The 24271-nt window shown below is 49.2% G+C and overlaps 11 protein-coding genes across 11 annotated transcripts; 8 read left to right on the forward strand and 3 right to left on the reverse strand.

Moving 5' to 3' along the window:
• The first annotated feature begins 649 nt into the window (after positions 1 to 649).
• FOXG_14554 (uncharacterized protein) lies at positions 650 to 2567 on the forward strand. The gene is made up of 4 exons (XM_018394609.1): positions 650 to 1005; positions 1061 to 2059; positions 2109 to 2218; positions 2266 to 2567. Exons 1-4 carry the CDS (start codon positions 787 to 789, stop codon positions 2492 to 2494), a joined length of 1557 nt encoding a protein of 518 aa, XP_018254133.1. The 5' UTR covers positions 650 to 786; the 3' UTR covers positions 2495 to 2567.
• Positions 2534 to 4569, reverse strand: FOXG_14555 (uncharacterized protein; the record flags this gene model as incomplete). The annotated part of the gene is made up of 6 exons (XM_018394610.1): positions 2534 to 2792; positions 2849 to 3032; positions 3082 to 3445; positions 3505 to 3641; positions 3689 to 4279; positions 4344 to 4569. The coding sequence occupies 6 exons, from the start codon at positions 4567 to 4569 to the stop codon at positions 2534 to 2536; spliced, it is 1761 nt and encodes a 586-aa protein (XP_018254134.1).
• A 440-nt stretch (positions 4570 to 5009) lies between these two features.
• Positions 5010 to 6863, forward strand: FOXG_14556 (uncharacterized protein; the record flags this gene model as incomplete). Its single annotated transcript, XM_018394611.1, has 3 exons — positions 5010 to 5374; positions 5427 to 6441; positions 6498 to 6863. The coding sequence occupies exons 1-3, from the start codon at positions 5133 to 5135 to the stop codon at positions 6861 to 6863; spliced, it is 1623 nt and encodes a 540-aa protein (XP_018254135.1). The 5' UTR covers positions 5010 to 5132.
• A 342-nt stretch (positions 6864 to 7205) lies between these two features.
• FOXG_14557 (uncharacterized protein) lies at positions 7206 to 8633 on the reverse strand (the record flags this gene model as incomplete). Its single annotated transcript, XM_018394612.1, has 4 exons — positions 7206 to 8191; positions 8241 to 8358; positions 8408 to 8510; positions 8570 to 8633. The coding sequence occupies 4 exons, from the start codon at positions 8631 to 8633 to the stop codon at positions 7502 to 7504; spliced, it is 975 nt and encodes a 324-aa protein (XP_018254136.1). The 3' UTR covers positions 7206 to 7501.
• Positions 8634 to 9000: 367 nt separating this feature from the next.
• On the forward strand, positions 9001 to 10112 carry FOXG_14558 (uncharacterized protein; the record flags this gene model as incomplete). Its single annotated transcript, XM_018394613.1, has 3 exons — positions 9001 to 9051; positions 9107 to 9979; positions 10089 to 10112. The coding sequence occupies 3 exons, from the start codon at positions 9001 to 9003 to the stop codon at positions 10110 to 10112; spliced, it is 948 nt and encodes a 315-aa protein (XP_018254137.1).
• A 309-nt stretch (positions 10113 to 10421) lies between these two features.
• FOXG_14559 (uncharacterized protein) lies at positions 10422 to 11734 on the forward strand. The gene has a single exon (XM_018394614.1). It carries the CDS (start codon positions 10651 to 10653, stop codon positions 11356 to 11358), a length of 708 nt encoding a protein of 235 aa, XP_018254138.1. The 5' UTR covers positions 10422 to 10650; the 3' UTR covers positions 11359 to 11734.
• Positions 11735 to 12117: 383 nt separating this feature from the next.
• Positions 12118 to 14375, forward strand: FOXG_21581 (uncharacterized protein; the record flags this gene model as incomplete). The annotated part of the gene is made up of 4 exons (XM_018401925.1): positions 12118 to 13087; positions 13158 to 13581; positions 13643 to 13931; positions 13986 to 14375. The coding sequence occupies 4 exons, from the start codon at positions 12118 to 12120 to the stop codon at positions 14373 to 14375; spliced, it is 2073 nt and encodes a 690-aa protein (XP_018254139.1).
• A 379-nt stretch (positions 14376 to 14754) lies between these two features.
• Positions 14755 to 15833, forward strand: FOXG_14562 (uncharacterized protein; the record flags this gene model as incomplete). The annotated part of the gene is made up of 2 exons (XM_018394615.1): positions 14755 to 15034; positions 15094 to 15833. The coding sequence occupies 2 exons, from the start codon at positions 14755 to 14757 to the stop codon at positions 15831 to 15833; spliced, it is 1020 nt and encodes a 339-aa protein (XP_018254140.1).
• Positions 15834 to 16072: 239 nt separating this feature from the next.
• FOXG_14563 (uncharacterized protein) lies at positions 16073 to 18166 on the forward strand. Its single transcript, XM_018394616.1, has 3 exons — positions 16073 to 16323; positions 16376 to 16397; positions 16447 to 18166. Exons 1-3 carry the CDS (start codon positions 16133 to 16135, stop codon positions 17851 to 17853), a joined length of 1620 nt encoding a protein of 539 aa, XP_018254141.1. The 5' UTR covers positions 16073 to 16132; the 3' UTR covers positions 17854 to 18166.
• Positions 18167 to 18780: 614 nt separating this feature from the next.
• FOXG_14564 (uncharacterized protein) lies at positions 18781 to 21790 on the forward strand. Its single transcript, XM_018394617.1, has 3 exons — positions 18781 to 19075; positions 19121 to 19477; positions 19523 to 21790. The coding sequence occupies exons 1-3, from the start codon at positions 18950 to 18952 to the stop codon at positions 21656 to 21658; spliced, it is 2619 nt and encodes an 872-aa protein (XP_018254142.1). The 5' UTR covers positions 18781 to 18949; the 3' UTR covers positions 21659 to 21790.
• FOXG_14565 (uncharacterized protein) lies at positions 21731 to 24249 on the reverse strand. The gene is made up of 6 exons (XM_018394618.1): positions 23753 to 24249; positions 23145 to 23699; positions 22950 to 23094; positions 22606 to 22890; positions 22273 to 22553; positions 21731 to 22225 (listed from the first exon to the last, which is right to left on the reverse strand). Exons 1-6 carry the CDS (start codon positions 24080 to 24082, stop codon positions 21845 to 21847), a joined length of 1977 nt encoding a protein of 658 aa, XP_018254143.1. The 5' UTR covers positions 24083 to 24249; the 3' UTR covers positions 21731 to 21844.
• Between the last annotated feature and the right edge of the window lie 22 nt (positions 24250 to 24271).

A 24271-nucleotide genomic window follows, 5' to 3' on the forward strand; every position in this document is an offset into this window, starting at 1 on the left:
GGTACCGCATAACAATTGACTTGGATAAGACCTCGTCTGATTATTTCCATTCCCTCTCATAAGTCGGCCTGATAGTCATCCTTAGTAAGTATTCACAGCTCATATCAAGGCGGGTCACGATCTGGAAAGGAAGGGTGTGATAATTCGGGTTCTGGCGAGGGTAATTGAGATCAGAATGTTGATAAAACTCGACACGCTTCACGGTGTCAAAACCAAGCCGTGCTGGATATTAAACTTGCCACTGTAGGCTTTTTCTATGGAAAAGAGAGGATAGCTTCATTATTTTCTCCACGAGGCGGCATTACACTTCGATCCAGCGAGACAGAACCTGGATAAGTAGTTTAGGTAGAGATTAGTCTACATAATATTATCGATACATTTGAAACCAGCAAAACAACCAATAAAGAAACGTATCCCTTTGGAAATTCTGGTCAGGCTTCACACTCCACTATTCACATACCCCAAGGTTCAAGACATAATTGTAAATAGCACTGGTTGAGGTCGAGATTCTCCAAGTTGTAGGCTACAGGACTAGCTCGCCTGAAAGCTGGGGGATCTGCGGGGTCGAGATCGATTCCGGGGCCTACAAGAACCCCGTTAGTCTAACTAATTCGGGGAACATGGTCTGAAGCGCAAAGAGGGGGAAGGGGTCCGATGGCAAATAATCTTTCTCTCGTTTCCATCACATCCGTTGCCTTCAATTGACAGTGCTACACAACAATCACGCCAGATATCACAAATAGAAGAGTGTACACTTTGTATCCTACTACTCAGTTAACACGATCGATGCCCTCGCTTGGCGCAAACGAGGCCATCAATATGACCGCCGACGCTGAATCGCGACGCGCTAAGAAGCGCCAAACAGACAGGAATGCGCAAAGACAGCATCGGAAGCGGCAGAAGCAGTACATCGAAGGACTCGAGGCTCAGATATCTCTTCTTAAATCAGCCGGCAAGACTGAAGCCTCCCAGATTGCTGCCCAGAACCTGCAATTACAAGATGAGGTTGGTCTTCTCTCGTTCAATCTGCCTGAAGTGAGGTGGCTAACTGAGTCGGCAGCTCCAACAAATGCGCGGTCTCTGGGACGAGATGGAGAACATACTGCAACGCCAACGCGACCTAAGATCAAACTCGATACTCAATGTACCATTGGTCTGTTCTGATGGTAGTCCGACGGCCAGCTACGATAGCAATAACGAGAGGGACGCTTCTGCACAGGCATTTGCAGTGAGGTCTTCGAGCTTCAACGACACCACTCAAGTGCGTCCTACAGTACAACCCGCACCAGTGGCCGTGGATGACCACTTGCAATCCACCGGACTCTCAGATCTGGATGGACTTATGGTTCACGACACAACATCGAGACACGATCTACCAGACGACCTAATCCATTGCGCGACATTGGATCTTCATGATAGCTCCCACCTACTAAACACAGACGGTAATGAGATGGATGCGATTCTCGGAGACGACTTTCAGCTGGCCAATATGGATCATCCAGATGAAAACGACAGAGCTACGACCGAATTCAGTCACTCGCAATCCCTCACAGTCCGGAATAAAGACTCAGACCACTTCTCTACGATGGATTCATCACAGATACAGACGCCTCGGGGACATGAATCCGAAGCCGCCATGTCTATGAGATGGATAAGCAGCCCGAGTCACCTGCTGCGAGATAACAACGACATGGATCACTTCCCTGAAGTCGAGGACAGTTCATCGCATCAGCGCGAAAAGCAGCGTACCCCGGATCCTCTCGACGGCTTCACCGAGTTATTCGACGCTTGCATGAAGCATAACCTCCCCGCCTTCCGCCCAAGCATGTCCATGCTAATGTTTTCATCGGCTGCGAAAGACGTGTTATTACATGATATGATACAGCGTGCTAGCCAGAACCCAGAGTCCATCGGCCCACCGGTCCTGATAGACTTTCTGGTTGATAATAAACAGAATTCGCTATCGACTGATCTGAAGATGTATTTGGAGCCGGTGCGGAAAACACGCCGGACTTCAGAGTATCTCGCCACTTATTGGGTTTTGTATCTACTATTGAGGGTACGCATCCCCACCCACCGTTTTCTGACTGTCGTTGATTCGCAAACAGTGGCAGATTGTTCGTAGTGAAGATGCCTACCATAGCCTACCGCCTTGGCTTCGGCCAACACCCTTACAGCTAGTCGTGCATCACCCCATGGCAGCTGATCTTATAGCATGGTAAGCATGACTTTCTACGAGCTAGACTCCTGACTGACAGTTGGCAGGCCCGCGATTAGAGAAGGTCTCGTTCAGATGTCAATGTCAGATCCTGATCGTGTGTACGATGTTTCTACCGACATTGGAAAATATCTCACAGTCGAAATCTCAACGTCTGAATCTGATCTCGTACATGACCCGCAGCAACTCGTCTCCAAGATATTGGATTTGAACAATTGGAAGTTGGATAAGGAGTTTTTTAATCGATATCCACAATGGAAGTGTAATACTACCTGAATACAATGGTTTTAACATGAATGACATAACAATCTATAATTATTCTGAGAATAGAGGCTTTGCTATATGTTCTGGATCCAAATACCATGCCAAATCTCCACCATTCACTTCAGGCAACGTGAAGCCATTGCCCATAAACTCGAACCTATTACGGCTTCTGTATTGGATGTTGTAGTGCTCGTAACGAGGGTTCTCAAGCATCAACCGCCAGTGAACAAGAGATCCTGGATACTGCGCCGTGATCTTGCCATTCGGTCGGCCTTGGTTGTACCATGAACGACAGCCGGCAGCCCAGACACTGTAACTTGAGCATTAGCGGACCGAAGTGTTCTGACGGTTTGAAGGGTTACTTACGTTCGTTTCAACCACTCATGCACATGTTCGTTGTACTCGTCAACAACCTCAGGCTTGACATCCATAGTGAGGATGTTCTCCGTTTGGATCTTCCTGATGATCTTGCAGATGTAGTTCTGCGCAGCTTCCAAGACAGTGATGAACGATCCATGGCCCGCAGGACAGTTTGGTCCCAACGAACCCACTAAATGTCAATTAGTACCTAGCATCAGCGCCATACTGAGATAACTTACGCATAAAGTTAGGAAAGCCACTGGCAGCAAGCGCAAGATAAGCAGCTGGATCGTCCTTCCAAGCTTCACCAAGCGACACATTGTCACGGCCGATGACAGGGAAATGTGGCTTGAAGCTGACGTTGAAGCCAGTCGCGCAAATGATGACGTCTGATTTGTACTCTGTTCCATCGGTAACGCGTAGTCCGTTTTCGGTGAAAGACTCGATTTCGCCCTCGGCCAATTCAACGTTGTCTTCGTGGAAAGACTCGAGGAATCCTTCCGCCGGACCGAGGCGACGGCATCCCATGGGAAAGGTTGGGATTAGGCGTTGCGTCAACTTTTCGTCGTTCTTCAGGATCTTGGCCATTCTTTGCGCCACGAACTGGAAAACAAATGTCAGATTCAGGTTCTATTTGAGAAGGTTTATTTGAATCCACTTACATCGCGAGCCATCTTCTGGCTTGGGTGGTCAGCGATATTGTGTCGAAAACTGGCGTTGATCTTTGTTTCCATCGCCTTCCGGTGCTCTAAGTACGCCTTTGGGTCTTCTGCGAATTGCTTCTTTTGCTCATCGGTATCTAAAGCCATATTAGACAAGCCTGCAAACGAGTTTACCTCAACTCACAGAGAAAGTTTCGTCCCTCAGAGTCTGTGTAGCCTTCCATGGACAGACCAGGTCCAATCCATTGCGGTGTGCGATAAAACGAGATGACCTTCTTTGCTGCCGACCTGATAGCTGGGACAATTTGGATGGCAGAGGCGCCAGATCCAATGACGATCACAGTCTTGCCTTGTAGATCAAGATCGGTATCGTAGTCCGCTGAATGCGTCATGTGTCCACGGAATGCCTCACGGTTAGGAATGTCGGGCCACTTCCAAGTATTCAAGATGCCAATGTTGGCGATCAAGAAGTCGACTCGATCCTCGAAAGTTCGCTCTCGGCCATCCGTGGTCTCCGTTACAGTCAGGATCCACTGTCCGTTGGGCTCATCCCAAGTGGCTTTGTCGACGCGATGAGACAGCTTGATGTAGTTATCCACATAGCCCTTCTCTCTGGCGAATGACTCGTAATACGATTGGATCTCAGCCGCGGGGGAATAGTACTTGGACCAATCTGCTTTTGGGTGAAAAGGGTATTGATAGGCGGGCGAAGGAACGTCGCAGCGGCAACCGGGGTATTTGTTGGCGTACCAGACACCACCGGGCTTGGGGTACCCTGGGGAGATTGGAGATTAGATGATGCTCAATTGACCTATCATTTGGGGCCAGACTTTACTCACTCTCATAAACTACCAGATCAATGTCATCTCCAAATTCCTTCTCCTTCTTGTAGCACATCATGATCCCAGAGGCTCCAGCTCCTATACATCCAACTCGGAGCTTCCTTGGGGCGCATAGGATATGCTCAGATACTTGGTAAGGAGCGGCATTGTCGCGGGTAATAGGTGTACCACCGACCCGGTTGTCGAAGGTTGTAGCGTAGCTGTTTCCGTTTGAGACTGTCATCTTGATGGTTGAGTGAGTCGACAAGGATGAGTATGAAGGGACAAATTAGCTCAGATTGCGACGAAGCAGCAAAGAAATAAACCACAGGGTCTTGGCAAGCAACACTTCCACAATTGACAAGTCCAGATCTTCGGCTACTGACCCCGCGTTGACAACCGCCAATGTTGACTCCATACCCCAGACTAAGCTAGCCCCATGACTCTGGAGCTAGTGCGGTTAGCAGCTCCAACTCCGCAAAGCTGACTCTCCAGTCGAGTCAATATCTCCACGCGGGGAACTGTTCCCTATCGTGGCCTGGGCAGCATGACCCAGGACCGCTTCCCCATGGGGTTGATGCTGGTAGCTCTTTGATCTTTGGTAACTAACCAGACCTATTGACCACTAGCACTGCACTGCTGCGCTGTCTAGAACGCACAGTTTCATTATTGTGGCGTTTCGTGCTCAACTACAAAACCCCTTGTCAATAACGAGATTCTTGAGTTTCTCTTGCTCCCAACAGAACCTTGTTTCTTTTTGCAGGAATCAAGATCTCTTTTACTCGTACTCTTATACAGATCTTTGTCATGGATTCGAAGAAGGAGGCTACGGCAATGACTACTGCTGAACACCTCGAGATCCAGCAGGCAGAGGACCATGCTGAAGCTGCCGCCAATCAAATCGCCTACGAAAAGACCCTCAGCTTCGCCCAGAGCGTTCGGATTTTCTGGCGAAGTACTCTCTGGATCTTATACGTCCAGCTTGTTGTTTTCGGCTACGGTATAGATGGTATCATTGCAGGTAATCTGCTCGCGATCCCCAAGTTTCGGTAAGTCACCTTGTATCTGTTATCGTGAGTACTCAACCTGACAGTCTTGCAGAGAGGACTATGGCACTACACTTGCACAAGGCGATACGACGATTTATATCATCCCTGCTACGTGGCAGAGCCTTTACGGCGGCGTGTCTCAGCTTGCCGCTGTTCTCGGAGCTGCCATTACTGGATGGTTAGCTGATAGGATCGGCCGACGATACACCAACATGCTCTTCTGCGCCATTTCTATTGTTGGAGTAGGCCTTCAATACCACTCGACTCGCGATGGTTCTCTTCCCATTTTGACAGTTGGAAAAGCCATCAATGGTCTCTCCATCGGCGCATGGCTCATCATTGGCCCCCTGTACGCTTCAGAGGTTGCTCCGCTTAAGCTGCGAGGTTGGCTTACAGCTATGACCAACTTTATCCAGTTCTGTGGTACTTTGCTCTTCACTGGAATCATGTATAAGCTTGGCCCCCGAAACGACGCCGACTCTTATATCATCCCCTTTGCGTGTCAATGGATCATCCCTGCTATCGTTCTTCCTACCATCTGGCTCTGCCCCGAATCACCTGTCTGGTTGGTTCGGGCTGGGCGCCGAGACGCTGCCGTCAAGTCCCTCGATCGTCTGCACGGCGATTCAAAGGACATTGATAAAAAGGCCATCCTTGCTGTTATTGAGCAGACTATTCGGCATGAGCAGGACTACCGCTCTGAGACGTCATCTGTCTCCTACGCATCGTGCTTTCAAAAGCCTGATAAACAACGCACGCTTATCAGCATGTTTATCTATGGCTGCCAGTACCTCAGCGGTATCATCTTTGTTCTCGGATATCAGTCGTATTACTATCAACTGGCTGGCTTTGGTGCACAGATGTCCTTCTTGTTGAGCATGTTGAACAACTGCAGCATGTTTGTCGCCAACATCCTTTCTTGGCCCCTGTTGACTGTCGTTGGTCGCCGGCCTCTTATTGTGTGGGGACAGTTTATCTGTGCAATCACGTTGTTCATCGTTGGTGGAGCTTCTTTGCCTGGCAGTCGGTCTACGAACCTCGTCACCATTGCCTTCATGTTCGTCTGGGTAAGACAACAATCCCCCGTCTCGACAGCATATCTGTTCTAACGTGATTTCGACAGGGCTTCGTTTACCAGATCACCTTGGGTACAGTTGCATGGACCGTCGTGGCAGAGATCCCAACCTGGCGTCTTCGCTCACGAACCCAAGGCCTTTCCAACATCGTCCTCTGTATCGTTCAATGGCTGGTTGGTTTCGTGTTCCCGTACATGTTCAACCCAGATGCCGGTAACCTTGGTGGCAAGGTTGGCTTCATCTTTGGTGCTACCACTCTCATCGGATTTGCTGGCTGCTGGGTCTGGCTTCCTGAGACCAAGAACCGAACTACTGCGGAGCTTGATGATCTCTACGCTGCCAAGGTCAAGCCACGTCATTTCCACAGGACTCATCTGGGCGAGGCGGCAGGGTCTGATGATAAAACTGCTTAGGATGGATCTCATGCTCGTTAGATAGCTTGTAGTTTCTGGCGGCTTTGGATGCTCCCTTTGTGGGTAATTACATTAGTTAGTACGCTGTTTAGAATGAATATTAGCTTTACATGTTATTCCGAACACAGCTCGTTGCATATTTGTCTATTGAAATTCTAAGTTACCTCTATCTCAACAGCTTGAAACCACTTTAGGGCTTTATACCAAGGTAAACAACAAATTTGGACTAAGATAGGTCGCTTATATAGGCCATAACTTCAGAGAACTCATAAAAAAGCAGATTACAATGCCATCAGCTTTTGAGGGGCAGGATCTTTAAAGAGAAGTGTCATGCCCAATACATCAATGCTTAATTCGTATCGATTGTTGCACAACGTTGTTCAAAATAAATACGATTCCAATAAACAAACAAAAAGTAGACTGTCTTCCTCATCTCAGACTCCACATCGGTCAACTATCCAGTCAGCCTGTAAGTGAATGCCGGAATACGCGTGATTTTCCTCTTGTCCACCCCGAGCCGCTGGTAGCCCAGGCTGTGTACCGCCAAAGTCAACCAGACTCCAGACATGCCCTTTCTTAGGCTCGACGTGCATTTCAAGGCCATTATAGCCGCTCTGCTATAATGGTCAGTTTCAAAGTCACCGAAGACGCAGGGTGGGAAGACTTAATTTGAGGACATTCTGAGCCAGCTTTTGTATGTCGGCGACAAAGAGCTCGAGGTCGCCGGTTACCAAGAGCGTGTTCTGGGGCAGAACCTCCTTCCACCCATCTAAGCAATCGATAGGATTCGCGTACTCATCCAAGGGCTTCCCATCTAGATATGCCTTCCGCCAACGGTCGAGAGCGCCCTTGTCGAGACAATCCTGGTTCGCATTCTGCCGATATGATTCCCCATTGTTTTGCAGATTGACCCACGGACTGTTTAGGCAAGTTGCCACGACACTTCCCGTTTCCCCCTCAGTCTCAGTCAGTGGTGGAATACTCGGGTGGGGCTTGACCAAGTGTCGAAGTAGTCCAAGACAGAGATTGCCCCCGGCTGAGTCACCAGCCAGGATGATGGGTCTATTCCGACTGGCGATGTATCGATATGCTGAGACGACTTGCCTAAGAGCACCTGGGTAGGGATACTCTGGGGCGAGGTCGTACTCCGCGACAAACATGTCAGCTTTGAACCCCCGGGCCTGAAGTTCAACGCTCAATTGCAGCAGATACGGCATCACGGATCCTGGCGAACCGCTGACAAAACCGCCTCCGTACACATAGAATATGATGTGTGTCGGGTTGGGATATTTGACCAGGTAATGCCCCCGATAGTCGTCCCCCACGATCTGTTCTCGTCAGAATATGGACGCGATCAAATCTTTGCAAATATGGTACCGTTTCGGCCGTGGCTTTCTCTTCGAGGAGAGTTGGGCAGTTCTGCAGCAGAGCATTGGCATCACACTGGCCAGAGCTGAGAGCTCTGAATTGGTGTATCGATAACGTAGATGACAACCTAGACACAATTTCAGCACTGGAACATACACAAGGTTACCAATTCTCACCATCGGATAGTGGCATTGGCGAGCATATGCTGAAGCGTTGGTTCTTGCTTTCCAAGAATCCGTGATATAAGGGCTCGTAGTCTGGTCCTAGGAATCACATAATCTGAACAAGACCTGTCAGTGGCCTATGCCTTCTTCTGGTATGCTCCAAGTTCGACTTACATTTTAATAGGATCAAATAAGCTGTCAATCTGGTGTCTTCGAACATTGTGTTGAAGTCGGTCATGTTGTCGCAAATGCTTCACTCGCAACACTCTTCACGCACCGAGAAGTGACTATGGTTAGTTCATCTGTTCCCCAGATTATCGTGCATCAATAAGTGGCGTATCTATCAAGGCCTCTCAAACCATCCTTGGCCGAATGGGTCCACTAGGCGATTCAGTCCACTGACTCGCTTGCTGACTCAAGCCACCGAGGTCCCCTAAACCCGAGATTTAGCGGCATATTGACTCAACAGCGCGCTATCCATCACTGAATAATCAGCGCCAAAGTGCGGGGAAATCTTGATTATAGAACAAGTCCGGCGAGCATGGTTGTCACCTACCATTCTATTAATTTCCGATCTCTGTATCAACGACGGCTCAGTCTTCATCATGTCTCAAACGAAATTGACATCTCTTCAAGGCCGCGTTGCCATCGTGACTGTAGGTTTGGCGCGTACGATTGTATCTATGATGACACTGACAATGCTCTTTACAGGGCGCAGGAGGCGGCCTCGGTAGAGAGTATGCTCTTCTGCTGGCATCATATGGTGCAAAGGTAGTCGTCAATGACTACGGCGGTTCTCTAAGCGGCCAACGCGGCACTATATCTCGTGCGCAAACTGTCGTTGACGAGATAAAAGCAAAGGGAGGAGAAGCCATCGCAGATGGCCATGATATCTCTGTCCAGAGCGAAGTCCAAGAGCTTGTGCAAGATACGCTAGCGGCGTACGGAACTATCCACATCCTTGTCAACAATGCAGGCACTGCTGGTGAAGCTAGCTCGCACGACAATGTGAACGTCCAATCCTTCCGCCGGACGTGGGAGATTGCGGCACTGGGTACTGTTATGCTCATTGGTGCAGTGTATCCTACTATGGAGAAGCAAGGGTATGGGAGGATAGTTAATACTTCGTCTGACAGCCTCATCGGTATGGGAGCAGGTGGTGATGGTGGTTATGTGTCAAGCAAAGGCGCCACCTTTGGTTTGACCCGCGATCTTGGGCGCATGAGTCCCAAGCATGGGATCAAGATCAACGGCGTTCTTCCCTCAGCAGCATCCCGCATGTCGGACTTGTCGCCTGTTATCAAGAGAATTACGAGAGAATATTTCCATACGCATCTCGTGGCAGATTTCGTCGTGGCGCTGTGCAGCGCGGAGTGTCCGATATCTGGAGAGCTGTTCAGTGTTGGTGGTGGAAGAGCCGCGAGAACGACGTTGGCTACGGTACCTGGGCATTCTCGCGCGACGGGTCCGGAAGATTATTTGGCTCATTTCGATAAGGTTATCGGTACCACTGATGAGCTGTTTGTTCCCAAGGATACGTTGGATTTAGTGTCTTATGCGATAAAGCAAGCAACGGGGACTAATGTAGGTGTGATAACCTTAGATTAGTCAAAGTTCTATCCCATTGAATACACATTTAACCTGGCATGTCTTTATTGGCCCTTTTTTCCGCAACAAACTGACTTGAGTGCAGTTGAAAGCTAGTAGAGATGTGTAAAACTGTTAGTTACATATATAAAATACTTATCTAACTCTTTTAAAGGCTGGCAAATGTTGGGTAAAGAGATGAAGCTACCCTAAGGCTGACCTGGATGATCTAAAAACAGGTTAGTGGGGACCTGAAACACTTATGTAATGGTGCTTTGAGTGGCCAGCCTAAACTGTAGGCGTCATAGCGCAATCAGGGATGAGTCATCCGTAGTCGTCATCATGAAGCTGATTGGCTTATCGCTATCAGCAAGATCCACCCGATGCTACCACGCGGTTTTTCAGGCTCCAGTAGCATTGACAGTTCATCATGCATAATAAATAAAAGACCCCGAGTGGAGACACTTGAAAAATAAAACCAACCTCTTAATATTACCGATCGTGTCCAACCCTATTCACGCCAGTCTCAACCTCAAAAGACATGACAAGAAGACAATACCTCATATCTTCACTCAGGACAGAAGTTGAGATTGCATGAGATAAATCAAAATACCCATGGCATCGCCTGAATCGCTATAAACACGTGTCCCCACCCGTCCCCTCACTTCATGAGCTCACTCTACCGACCCTCCACCAGAAGAGAAGCCCAAGCTGCCATGGCCAAGCTCACCGCCGCTGAGCGCGCGGCTCACGAAGAAGGGAATCTTCATATGCTGCGCGCTACTATTGAGCGCACTCTCTGGCATCTTGATCCGCACAGTGAATTGGCTGCTCATCTGCGAGAGACTACCAAAGAAATCAGACGACATACCCTTGCGGGCTTACTTCCAAAACCGAAACCAAAGTCACAGCAGCAATCATTACCTTACTTACAACAGGAAGAACCAGAGGAACCAGAATTACCTCGGTTTTCTGCACCGCGGCAACAATCACCAGCTCGTGAACCGCAAAAAGCTCTCGCGAATGAGGGCAGCAGATACCAGCTGCGCGACAGGCAGGATCACGTGCCGATAATCGAACTTAGCTCTGACGTATCCTCGGAACTGTCAGATGAGCCCATTTACGATTTCGACCATGCGCCCGACCAAGGCGAGAGCGCATCGGCCAGCGACATGAGTACCTTGGCAAAAGAACACCAGAAGCCAAGCCGAGAGATACCAGTAGAAGAGACACCAGCCGAGGAGGCGCTGACTCAAGAAATGCCGACGCATGAGTCCAAAAAGCGACCTGCTGAGGATGACGGCGAGGACGACGCGTCACCAGTCTCAAAACGCGTCAAAGGCTGGCTGACGCATATCACGGGCGGTTACATGTGATTTCATCATTTCTCGCTCTTATAAGTGATACGATCTGGACACCGATCACATCACCATCAAAGAATACCCTACCGCTACTACATTTGACTGCATTCTGGAAATGCAGCATTAAAGCTTCGAGGCTTAGATGAAAAATCTGGTTTTGGGCATAATGTGCAAGTTATACACTGGTTTACTGGAAAACAAGATGTAAAGGACTGCTAAGAGCTGTTTCAGACGAACTGGGGTTGGGGATAGAAAACATCAGGAATGGCTATATCTTGAGATGGGGGAAAGAGATTGAACAGAATACCCTTATGAGGCTTGGTGGATAGCTAATGTATTATTTGACTTTCAATTTGAATTGGTGTTTTATATGGCACAGTCAACACCCTGGTCCCTCTGTCGTGTATCTACATGCTTCACATGCTGGGTGTGAAATCGCCAGTCCCAAAAGACAGTCGCAAGCAATACCGTCACAGTTTTCGCGGATTTCGTGTCGACCTCGAACTACACAGGGATGTAAGTATATAGCACGACAGTTTGCTAATCTGTTTCTAATGGCCACGGCTCTGGCTGAGGGCACCGAACGAAAGTTGAATAAGCACTAGGTAAGATTCCCTGGCTGATTGTTCCCCATGCATCGGCGCTCGGCGCTCGGTCTTGGCTGTCAGCACAATTTGCTGACAGGTTCAATCTCCGCCGGCAAACAACACTCAGCATATCTCGGCGCTCAACAGCCACTCCAATGAGCGCAGGAGCCCAATCCAGACCGCCGTCATGTTTAGTCCACTTGTTACTCGGCGTAATGGAAAAAAGCAAGCATGCGAGCCTTGTCGGCGCCGAAAAGTGGCGTGCGACCACGGTTATCCAATATGTTGTCGGTGTAGGAGACGGCCGAATGGTGCATCTGCGTGTTACTATGCATCGACTGAACAAGCAGCGACCCCCTCTCGATCGAGACTTTCTCAGCAACCAGTGTCTGAAGCATCGGCTTTGAACTCCGAGGCCGCGGTCCCCTCAGCTCAGACACGGAATTTTGGACCTGACGATGGGCTATGGAGCTCACCTGCTGCGAGACCGCCGCAGGGCTTTTTTGGACCTACAAGCTTTCCTGCGGCGTATCAGGAGACTGAAGCGAGTTTAGCTGCGCAAGGCCCCTTGGCTGCAGAAGCTAATGCTCCCCCTTCACCATCAGTCTCGGCTCTGCCGTCAGTAGCTGAGTTGCAAAGCATGGTAAGTATGGATCAAGAAGCAAGCCAACTGGCCACCAAAGTCCTCCAAGCACTACCTGAAAAGTCTCTACTGCATAGATCCAGACCTGAGGTTAGCCTTGACGATGACTGGTTGGCTAGCGTTGGTGATAGACTCTTAACTAGTACCTGGGACACCTTCAGATCTTATCTTGGCGAGAAAGCGAATACAGTAAAGTTGCGCGAGATGGGAAGTAGAATATGTATCAACACACGAAACACACTGAGGGAGGATCAGGATGACCCGGCTGCATGGATAGAAAGCCTCTCTGGCCCCAACTTAAGGTGGGAAACTGTTGGCGTCATGTTTCTCTACACAGCTCTCGGCGAGTTATCAACTACTTCAAATGAAGAGTCAAAGAGGATTATACGTCACTGCACCGAGTACTGCGCTTCCTGTATAACCCTTGCGAACATGGGCGGGAGTTCTGGTACTCTTATGCTGTTTCTGATGTACAAGCGGTCTGTTCTCCATGCGTGGATGCATGGCGAGACAAGTAGGTACTCCCTAAAGTGCTTCCATTGGCAGGTTAACCGCCTGGATATAATCGAGTCTGACCAGCCCAGGCCTGCCGTACTGGAAGTTTCACGCCGAGACAGTAGCGATGTTGACGTTTTCCGGACTCCATGACAATCGATACAAGTCGTCACAAAACGTGTCATCAGTACCGACCGAGATCCGCAGGCGTATAGGATGTCAAATCTTCATAGTCGACAAGTTTCTAGCAACCTTTGTTGGGAGACCGCCTCTTCTGACACGCAAGTTCTGTTCTATCAAGTCTCCACTTGACTTGGAAGAATCAGCCTTGCTCTCCGACAAAGAGACATTCCAGAGGCAATCTCAACGCCTAGACCGGGATGGATGGAACACAGATGGTCGTATCTACTCGAGCTCGCTTTTGCGCGTTCGCATGATGATTGCGCTAGTTAGAGACGAGATCCTCGAAGTTGTACTCGCCCAGGACACACATTCCAGCATAACAGACATCATGTAAGTGAAAGCCTGATGAATCTTGTAAATAACTCTATGACTAAGCCTCCTCTGAAAATAGGACCCTCAAAGAGAAACAACTTGAACTCTACAGGCAGTTACCTCATCACTTTATCTGGGATACTGTCCAGGAAGAAATAAGAGAAATAAACCTTGAAACAGGATACCCAAAGCTGCTGATAAGACTTGACCATTTGCTGAACATGTTCCTCCTCCAGCGACTGTTCGTCAAGCACGGTCATCCAAGAAATGAGCTTCTGCGAACCAGTTTCGAGATGGTGGTTTTGACGTTGAACTTTTGGGCCCAGAAGCATATATGGGCTGCTTTGCAAGGTAAATGCCGGTGGATAGTAAGTTAAACCCATTCACCCTCGTTCAATTTGAGCTAGTCTGACAATAGTCAGATCATGGGATATGCTACTCTCGCTGGAGCTGTCTTATGCATGGAACTCATAGAGCCCGTCCCAGTTACCATATCACCACAGGATAGCATCATCGCCGGTGAGACATATTCTCGATCATCAATCATTCAGCAGCTCAGCCTTCTATTGGGATATCTCAAGACATCATGCCCGTCGCAAACGCATTGTTCAGTGGCGCATAATGTTAGGGGCGTGATAAAGAAGGTCCTTGACCATATTCTGAATAATCAGACTGTCACTCAACCGATGGTAGAGTTTGGTGGATTAGAATTTGGTGGTAATTGGGATTATTTCTCGTCTTTTAGTGCGCTGGATAACTTTGACTGGCTGATGGAGGAGCGTGGCATTGAGGAGACCTCTGGCATGCAGTAGTTACAATCTATCTCAATCCAATTAATCTGATAGGGCTTAAGAATGTCGCAGTGTTAGTACGTAACCTGTGTTGCATTTTTTCTTAGCAATTGGTAAGCGCGTTGGCGTTCTTCGGTGCTCGGCTCTCGGTCTCGGTTCTCGAAACCGACTGCAACACAACTTCACTTGCACCGACACGGTAGCACCCCCAGTAACGGCGTTTTTGGCCCAGGGGCTCAGTTTCATTAAGAAATATTTCCGAGCTGATAAATCAAGCGATGGTGATGAAATGGTATATATAAGAGTGCAAGATCACAGCTAGCGGCGTCTTATCATAACACACCAACAATCATCTGACCCTCTCAACATACCATCTCACACTTTGAATCTCTCTGAAAACATGTCCCTCCCAAAGACCTACCAAGCTGCATCTTTCGACGAGAGTGGCTCAAAGCTGACCCTCAAAGAAGTAGAACTTCAACAACCTCGCCCAGGCTTCATCTTGGTTAAAGTCCTTGCATGCGGCGTCTGCCACTCTGATTCGTGGATGCAACAAGGTCGCTTTGGAGATTTATTTCCTCGTGTACCGGGCCATGAAGCTGTTGGAGATGTTGTTGCTGTTGGTGATGGAGTAAGAAACTTCAGGGTTGGCGAGCGTGTTGGTGGTGCCTGGCATGGCGGTAAGTCTCAGTGCGCTTTTAAAATTACCATGGTGGCTGACTGATGATGTTGTGACAAGGCCACGATGGAACATGCCGCTCTTGTCAATCGGGACTGTTTCAACTGTGCAACAATGGTGTGATCAACGGCGTGACCACGGATGGTGGCTACGCTGAATACGTCTTGCTCCATGCTGAAGCAGCCGTTCGAATCCCTTCCGACGCAGACCCAGCTGAAGTCGCCCCTCTTCTCTGCGCTGGAGTCACCGTCTTCAACGCCATCCGTAGCATTGGCGTCCTCCAAGGTGGTCTTGTTGCCGTCCAAGGCCTGGGAGGACTAGGTCACCTGGCGCTTCAGTATGCTTCCAAGATGGGATATACAGTTGTTGCCATGAGCGCCGGGAGCGAGAAGAAGGACTTTGCGATGGAGTTGGGTGCTCATCATTACATCGACTCCAGTAAAGATGATCCCTGCGAGGCATTGCAGAAGCTTGGAGGCGCTAACATGATCTTGTCAACGGCGCCGAATGCAGAGGCAGTCAGTCCCCTCACTGCAGGTCTTGCAGCTCTGGGTAAGCTGGTCGTTCTCTCACCTCTTGGACCGGTTGAATTCAATACTGTTCACATGATAATGAAGGGCCTCAGCGTGCATGGATGGAACACGGGACATCAGCAAGATTCGGAGGATGCTATCACGTTTGCGTATACGCATGATATCAAGTGTATCATTGAAAAGTTTGACTTTACGACTCAGCACCGAGAGGCTTTTGAGAAGATGGAGAGTGGGAAGGTTCGCTTCAGGTCTGTTATGACTATGTAGATACCTTCTTTTGTCATTGACAATAGGTACTGTTGGTTTCCGTCTTCATTTCAGATGCGAAATGCGAAATGGCAATGCATCTCGGGTTTGAAACGTGCCGTGCGGGGGCGTTTTCGGGGATACAGTGCCGAGTTCGGAGCGACCCTCTTATCTCTATCACGAGAAGCTATCAACTGCCGGTTCTAGAACCAATAGCCTAGCTGCCTGGTGACTCTCCCTTTAAACGAGGCATTTTAGATACTTAATTCTTATAAAATATCCAAATTTGGTCTACAATCACAGGGAAGCGATTGAGCACTATGTATTGGGAGACTACTGTGAAGCAGAAAAGGGAGGATCGCGATGGTGCCATCCAAAGCTGCGAGGCTCAACTCCCAGCCGTGAGCCATGAGAGCAGCGTTCCAGAACATGCCGATATTTCTACCCTTCTCGAACAATTAAGGACGGGAAAGATAACAGCAGAGAAACTTGTCGCTGCCACGATTCGCAGGTAAACCAATCACTTCACTGTAAGCTATTTGTCATTGCTGACTTCTTCGTAGGGCCATTGATTCACACAAAGAGGTAAGCCCAAAGCAACATTTCAGTATACGGCGGTGCTGATATACTGTAGACAAACTGCCTCAGTGAACCTCTATTTGAATCAGCACTTGAGCGTGCGAAATATCTTGATGAGTATTTCCAAAAACACCAAAAGCTCATCGGTCCTCTCCACGGCATTCCGGTTTCGGTAAAAGACCAGTTCAACATCGCTGGCGTCGATACTACCCTGGGCTATGTCGGTCGTTCATTCAAGCCTGCCAGCGACAACGCTGTGATGGTGACTATTCTGGAGAAGCTTGGTGCAGTCATTATAACCAAGACAGTTATACCTCAGAGTATCATGTATGGCGAGACTGAAAGCCCCCTTTGGGGATTGACTACATATCCTGGTAGACCTGAGCTTTCGCCAGGTGGTTCATCGGGTGGCGAAGCTACTCTGATGCGAATGTCTGGATCACTTGGGGGCTGGGCAACAGACATTGGAGGCTCAATTCGCGTTCCAAGTCACCTATGCGGTCTTTTTGGGCTGAAGCCTTCGTCTGGTCGGTTCTCATACTCCGGTGCAGCAAATTCTCATGAGGGACAATCTCACGTTCCTTCGTCAATTGGTCCCATGAGTCCATCGCTCCCGAACCTCATCGCTTTGACCAAGGAATGTCTACTCGCAGAACCGTGGAAGCTTGACCCAAATGTTGTCCCAATTCCATGGCGACAGGCCCATTTTGAGGGCGTGCAGAAGCAAAAACTCACCATAGGCGTTATTCTTGACGATGGGGTCGTGCGACCTCATCCAGAAATCCAAGAAGCCGTCCGCCGTGCAGTGGCGATCTTCGAAAAGGCAGGGCATAAAGTCATTCCGTGGAGTACAGCAGACCACTCAAGCTGCATCGAGATTCAGGACCAGTTTTACCGTGCAGACGGTGGAGAGGATATCAAGACTGAAGTCGCTGTTGCAGGCGAGCCGATGATTGCCCATGTCGAGGCGCTCGTCAACTCGTCCAAACCGATATCAGTGTATGAATACTGGCAACTCAACCGCCGAAAGACAGCAGCACAGGAGGCTTACAATAAGAAATGGACTACGACTGCTGGTCTAGAGGATGGGGAATGTGTCGACGTTATAATCAGTCCTGTGTCGCCTCATACAGCTGTTCCGCATAGGTCGAGCAGATGGACTGGCTACGCCAAGATATGGAACTTTCTCGACTACACAGCTATGTCGTTCCCATTTGCAAAATTTGGAAGCTCTGAGGATCCAACATCGTCTGATATATATGTCACTGCAGCTGATGAAGCGCGCCATAGTTATCTACATGATTATGCGCCGCGCAATGCGATTGATGAGTGGATACGGGGCCTCTATGATCCTGAAACAATGAAAGGGCTTGACATTGGAGTACAGATCATTGGAAGGAGGTATGAGGAGGAAAAGGTGTTAGGTATGGCATCATTGTTAGAAAAGCTTATCCGAGCTTGACAGAGTTTGTCTTCACGGAAGATACGGATGCGAAGGATCGGTATAATTGGGAAATAAGAAACCAGCGCAATGCTCACCATTCCTGCACAGTGTTCTTATTACCCAACACCTCCAATATAGCAACAAAAACATCCAACAACGAACCGATGAAACCTTGAAACTTTCGACCAAAGGGATTTACGAGTCGCTAGGTTACATGTTTGGTTCATATTTCTGTCAGATAAAGTTCTTACAGGGTAAGACGAAAGTTTATTCCAGCATTACAGTTTACACGAGTAAGGATCCTACTCGGAGATATTCATTTGATACGCCGCAAAAGCCCGAGAATAAAGTGATCTTCAATAAGCCGAAGCCTATCCTCACAATTGACTTTGATCGCCTTTACTACTGCAGCGGCTTCATAACTCTGTCTACCACGATTGACGATGATTCCGCTATCAGCGGAGAAATCCCGCGTCTGCAATGTCGCCATCTCTCCTAACCGCGATAGGAAACCCTAAACCCACGGACAAAAAGGTCTCCTCCTCTACCTGCTCTATCAATCGACATACAGCATTAAAATTACGGATCACGCAGCGGAGTCGCGGCACTTGGATAAAAGTCCCACGGCCTAACGTCCCCCATTCGATACTGAACCCGCGCGATTGCAACGCTAATCCCTGCAGTTCCCCTGAGCGCCAAGGCTAGCATCTAGAAGCTCATTCGATCAGCTAGTCCGATCTTCCCTGCGCTAACTTTAATCTGGTAGGTCTGTTGATAAGAGCGAGGGAACTTATGGTAATTGCTCTGGAACTTCTGGTGGTGGTTTGAAGCAGTTTATGGCAAGTCATGCAGGTTTAACTTTGTATCGTCTGGGTTATCACATGTTCCTGCATATAGACGGGGTTGCTTGTTCTGGACATATACAGAAATTCCTTACAGGATGGGAAACTCCGTGCAGCCTATATAATGTTGTGATAACGCTGTTGATCTGCCAAGGTCTTCTCTTCAACCACTCGTTCTGGTATCCTGTCACTCTTTGACTGCTCCACACTCTTTATTGCGTTGTTTGTCATTCTTTACAAGTCACTCTTTTATCACACTACACTCATTCATTATGGTCCGTTTAGGATTGACGGCTCTGCTTTTCGCAGGGCTGTCCGCTGCCGTTCAGGACACTGAGCAGGGTACCGCTGTTACTCACGTCCCAGGTGCCTACATCTTCGAGTTCGAGGAGAACCACGTACGCATCTCACCCACGCATTAGCCATTCCGCTAATTAGAGTAGGATACTGCCAAGTTTTACAGAACTGCTGATGACAAGTACACCACCCGCGTCAAGTTTGATTACGACCTGTTCAAGGGCGTTTCTATCCAATTTGACGATGTTTCTACCGCTGAAGATATGGCTGCCAAGATGGCGGCTCTTCCCGCTGTCAAGAACATGTGGCCTGTAAAAGTCTACAGTATTCCTAAGCCTCGCATTGAGTGGACTGCCACGCCTGGCATGAAGGCTCCTCTCAAGAAGCGTGATCTGAATGATACTGCTGATACATTCTCACCTCACGTTCAGGTTCAGGTTGATAAGCTTCGAGAGAAGGGTATTACTGGCCATGGTATCAAGGTCGCTGTTGTCGACACTGGCGTAAGTCTTGTACTCTTGAGTTTAGACCCTGGCTGACATTATTAGATCGATTATAAGCACCCTGCTCTTGGTGGTTGCTTCGGTCCCAACTGCCTCGTGTCCTTCGGCACTGATCTCGTTGGAGATAAGTACGATGGCTTCAACGCCGTTTATCCCGATGACGATCCCATGGATTGCCAAGGCCATGGATCTCACGTCGCTGGTATTGTTGCCGCCCAAGAAAACGAGTACGGTTTCACTGGCGCTGCTCCCGGAGTCACCCTCGGCGCCTACCGAGTCTTCGGATGCTCTGGAGAAGCCGGTAACGATGTTCTCATCGCTGCTTTTAACCAAGCTTACCAAGACGGCGCTGACATCATCACTGCTTCTATCGGCGGTCCTAGCGGTTGGTCCGAGGAGCCCTGGGCTGTCGCCGTCTCTCGTATCGTCGAGAAGGGTGTCCCTTGCACTGTCTCTGCCGGTAACTCCGGTGATGTCGGCATGTTCTATGCTAGCACTGCTGCCAACGGTAACAAAGTCATGGCTATCGCTTCTTACGACAACAGCGACTACGTCTCTCTTCTCAACATTTCCCATTACACTGTTGACAACAGCAGCAAGAAGATTGACTTTGGCTCTACTGCTGGTAGCCCTGCTGCTTGGGGCAACGTCACTCTTCCTCTTTGGGCTCCTAACCTGGATCCTACTACCCCTAACGGCGGTTGTGATGCTTACCCCGCCGATACTCCCGATCTTAGCAAGTACATCGTCTTGGTGCGTCGTGGAAGCTGTACCTTTGTTCAGAAGGCCCAGAACGCTGCTAAGCATGGTGCCAAGTACTTCCTCGTCTACAACAACGCTGCTAGCGGTGCTTCAGCCATCGATGTCTCCACTGTTGAGGGCATCGTTGCTGCTGGTATGGTCCCCGCTAAGACTGGTACCAAGTGGGTTGAGCTTCTCAAGGCTGGATCTACCGTCACTCTCGAGATGTCAGATGGCTCTGATGGAAAGGTCATTCTTGAGGAGAGCAAGAACAATGTTACCGGTGGCGCTGTGAGCACTTACTCTTCCTGGGGTCCTACCTGGGAACTCGATGTCAAGCCCCAGTTTGGCTCTCCTGGTGGAAACATCCTCTCGACATATCCTCTCAAGAAGGGCGGTTATGCTGTCCTTTCCGGAACATCAATGGCCTGCCCCTTGGTCGCCGGAGTTATTGCCCTCATTGCCGAGGTCCGCGGTACTCTTGACCCTGAGGTCCTCGAGAACCTCTTGTCGTCTACTTCCAACCCTACTCTTTTCAACGACGGTGCTAAGTTCTATGACTATCTTGCTCCTGTGCCTCAGCAAGGTGGTGGTTTGATCCAAGCTTATGATGCCGCTTACTCTACCCTCCTGCTGAGCCGCTCTAGCTTGGCTTTCAACGACACCGACCACTTTACCGAGGTTCTCAACTTCACCCTTCACAACACTGGTAAGACCGACCTCGATCTAAGCATCTCTCATATTCCTACCAAGAGCGTCTATACTCTTGCCAAGGACAGCATCTATGCTTCTGAGTTCCCCAACGATGTTGCCGATGGTCATGCCAGCCTCAAGTTCAGCGAATCCAAGGTCAGCGTCGGCGCTGGTGACTCTGTTACCATCGAGGTCATGCCAACTCCTCCTGAGGGTCTCGATGCCAAGCGTCTTGCGCTTTGGTCCGGATACATCGCTGTCAACGGCACTGGTGTCTCCCTGTCTCTTCCCTACCAAGGTCTTACCGGCTCTCTCCACGACTCCAAGGTTCTCGGCTCTGATGATACATGGATCAGCAAGTCCAACGACAAGGACGAGCTCAACCCCGTTCCCGCCAACACCACCTTCGTTCTACCCGTCAAGGGCCAGAACGCTACTGACGAGAAGCCTGCTCCTGCTCTGGCATGGAAGCTCGCCCTCGGATCCGCCAAGCTTGAGGCTGAACTGATTCCTGTCTCTGGTAACTCCACTGCTAAGAGTCTGGGAGCACCTGCTGGCTTCCCTACTTTGTGGAACCCCATGGGCAAGGGCTCCGTTGTCTGGAATGGAAAGTTGGCTGATGGAGGATACGCACCTGCTGGAAAGTACAAGATTGCTTACAGGGCTCTGAGGATCTTCGGTGATGAGAAGAAGGAGAGTGATTGGGACAAGTCGGAGTCGCCCGTATTTGGTGTGAGGTACCCTTGAGTATCATGATCGCTTGGAACGTTATGAAACGACTTTTATGTCAGTACGGACAGCGGTGGTGGATGGAATGTAGCTAGCAGTCATTTGACAGTATCATTCATTGATAATGGAATCTCTTTATGTCTTTACATACTATCCAGTCAATCTCGTGACTCTCAATCTCCAGTCTGTCTCATATTGTGCCCATTAGATACCCGAGTCATCCTGGAAGATATGGGCATTCCAAAGGTTCGTATCATTCTTGAACCACTTATTCCAGTTATCACAGACCCTATTCACCTCCTTCATCTTCTCAGGATACTGATCCAAGATCCTATTCAGCAACGTCTGTTGCTCCAGGATCTGAATCGCCAGACCACTAGACGCATGCCACGCAATATGGCAATGGAACAGCCAAGAGCCAGGGTTGTCGGCCTTGAAGGCAACGACGAGATATCCTCCGGCGGGAAGAAGCGCAACATCTCGACGAGGAGGGTTGTTGAACTTGAGATTGACCTTTCCTGTGTCCAGGTCTGAGAAGTTGGTACCTTGCGCTAGAAGGGCAAAGTCGTGACCGTGAAGATGGAGCTGTTACGCATTAGAGATAGTTATTTGGAGGGATGAGGTTGGCTTACAGGATGAGCAACGGGAGCAAAAGCTCTGTTGGGTTTGGTCTGAATGGGAGCCGGAGGGGCTGTGATAGCGATGTAGACCCATTTATCTTTCTTCGAGTCAGGTACCACCAGATCCACAGCATAGTCGGGATTCCATGTGGTGTTCTTGAGATTCAGAATAGTAGGGTTGGAGAAGTTCAACCAGAGAGGATTCTCGCCAAAGGCCCACCAGGTGAAGTTGTCCATCAGCTCAGGCCTGTGAGCAAACTTCGCCAGACCAATGTCGAACTGGCTCTTGGTGTCTGAGTCAAAAGTTAGAGGAATCATACAATATTAAGGTCGTCGGTGACTTACAGTTGATCTTGACAGGGTCAACATTCCACTCGTAAACCGGGCTGAGTCGATCATATGCTTCATCACGACATTCCAAGGAATAGTCCTCTCGGAACGTTGTTGGAACAAGTTTGCTTGATGCATTGTACCGTAGAATACCTTGTCGCTCATCAGGCTCATTGCCTGGCTCGAAGCCCTTGCAGCGAGTTGCTCCGACGGTCCGAATCCAGTAGTTTCCATCGGGGTTTGCGGGCATTTTTGTGGTGTTGGTGGGGTTTGCATCCAGGACAATGTGATATCTCTGGCCTGTTCACCGACATCAGTGAGAATGTCTTCAGTTGGTTGTAATGAGAAGATATGCTTACCGATTCCGAGGACAATGTGAGAGACTGAGTAAGGATGGATCGGCACAAAGTCGGTCGACATAACAGTGAAGTTGTGATTGTCGATACTGAAGATCCATGTTGTATCCACAGAGGTGTTGATCACACGAAGAACATATTTCCTGCCCTATTGATTGTCAGTACAGTCTTATCAGCTGCTGCGCTTAAGTAGCCTACCTTGGTCACAGTCATGTTGAACCGCTCACGAGGGAAACTACCAGCAAAGTTCCCCACGCCATTGATTAAAACACCATTCATCATAGGTCTCGTAGGATTCGGCACAAGCTCCCTCTGCCAAGACTGGAACGCACTGCGATGACTCCAATCGGTGATAAGAATTGGATTTCGTCCCTCATCAAACGGCGCAGAAGAAGGCCCGTAAATAGTGATAGGGCCAGCCAAGCCATCAGCATACTGCAGAGAATAATGGCTATGGTACCATGAAGTACCGTACTGAACAGCACGGAAGGTGTAGGTATAACTGTCTCCAGGTGCAATGGGGCATTGAGTCACGCCGTTGACACCATCCATCTCAAAGGTCTCCAGTTGTCGGAGACCGTGCCAGTGGATAGTTGTACCGTTGTACTTGAGATGGTTGTGCACCGTGACTTTGATGAGGTCGCCCCAGCAGGCTTGGATCCAAGGGCCGGGATACTTGCCGTTGAAGACCTTGCCGAATGGATTATCAACACCATCGCCATTGATGGATTGGTCAGTAACGTTGAGGTGGTACTGGTTGTCAGTCAGAAAGCAAAGCAAGCTAATACTGATGAGCCGCGACTTACCTCTCTTGTTATTCCAATTGGCCAGAAGTTCTCATAGTCTGTGTTAATAGTGAAGTTTTGCCCATACGGACCTTTCAACCAACACGAGCGATCATCTGCAGTTGTGCATGGCTTCCAGCCTTTGAGGTCGGTGTAGTTGCATGTGAAGACCTTGCCGTCCTGGTCAGGACCACTTGGTGAGTCGAAATATGGGTAGTCAATCTTTGGTGTGGAGTGCCCATGGGTGAAGGTCATGACATCTTGATGAGGCCCCTCGTCTGAGACGGACGGGTAGTGGAATACCGCCACGAAGGACAAGACGACAGCCTTGCAGGCGTCTGTAATCCACATCTTGATTCAATCTAATGAAGTATTTTAACAACAATATGGTGTATTCCAGTCAATTGACTCAGCAACAAAGCATCAATTGCAGAGCTAGAACGACGAGTCCAGAGGAACGCGGGACCATGGGCGACTCGCTTTTTCACTCCCTCCACGAAAATTCTCTTGTCTCCTCACATATCCCCTTCCTGTACGTGA

Source organism: Fusarium oxysporum, chromosome 12 (assembly GCF_000149955.1).
Source record: "Fusarium oxysporum f. sp. lycopersici 4287 chromosome 12, whole genome shotgun sequence".
NCBI classification, from domain to species: Eukaryota; Fungi; Ascomycota; class Sordariomycetes; order Hypocreales; family Nectriaceae; genus Fusarium; species Fusarium oxysporum.

Excerpts from the sequence above, each read along its gene's own strand:
- FOXG_14563 (XM_018394616.1), top strand. The coding sequence starts at position 16,133 with ATGTATTGGGAGACTACTGTGAAGCAGAAAAGGGAGGATCGCGATGGT. Across the intron at positions 16,324-16,375 it reads GTCGCTGCCACGATTCGCAG|GGCCATTGATTCACACAAAG; the intron begins GTAAACCAATCA and ends ACTTCTTCGTAG. Across the intron at positions 16,398-16,446 it reads CCATTGATTCACACAAAGAG|ACAAACTGCCTCAGTGAACC; the intron begins GTAAGCCCAAAG and ends GATATACTGTAG.
- FOXG_14559 (XM_018394614.1), top strand. The coding sequence starts at position 10,651 with ATGAGCTCACTCTACCGACCCTCCACCAGAAGAGAAGCCCAAGCTGCC.
- FOXG_14554 (XM_018394609.1), top strand. The coding sequence starts at position 787 with ATGCCCTCGCTTGGCGCAAACGAGGCCATCAATATGACCGCCGACGCT. Across the intron at positions 2,060-2,108 it reads TTTTGTATCTACTATTGAGG|TGGCAGATTGTTCGTAGTGA; the intron begins GTACGCATCCCC and ends ATTCGCAAACAG. Across the intron at positions 2,219-2,265 it reads GCAGCTGATCTTATAGCATG|GCCCGCGATTAGAGAAGGTC; the intron begins GTAAGCATGACT and ends GACAGTTGGCAG.
- FOXG_14565 (XM_018394618.1), bottom strand. The coding sequence starts at position 24,082 with ATGTGGATTACAGACGCCTGCAAGGCTGTCGTCTTGTCCTTCGTGGCG. Across the intron at positions 23,700-23,752 it reads CAATTGGAATAACAAGAGAG|TACCACCTCAACGTTACTGA; the intron begins GTAAGTCGCGGC and ends ACTGACAACCAG. Across the intron at positions 23,095-23,144 it reads TCAACATGACTGTGACCAAG|GGCAGGAAATATGTTCTTCG; the intron begins GTAGGCTACTTA and ends GACAATCAATAG.
- FOXG_14564 (XM_018394617.1), top strand. The coding sequence starts at position 18,950 with ATGGTCCGTTTAGGATTGACGGCTCTGCTTTTCGCAGGGCTGTCCGCT. Across the intron at positions 19,076-19,120 it reads TCGAGTTCGAGGAGAACCAC|GATACTGCCAAGTTTTACAG; the intron begins GTACGCATCTCA and ends TAATTAGAGTAG. Across the intron at positions 19,478-19,522 it reads TCGCTGTTGTCGACACTGGC|ATCGATTATAAGCACCCTGC; the intron begins GTAAGTCTTGTA and ends TGACATTATTAG.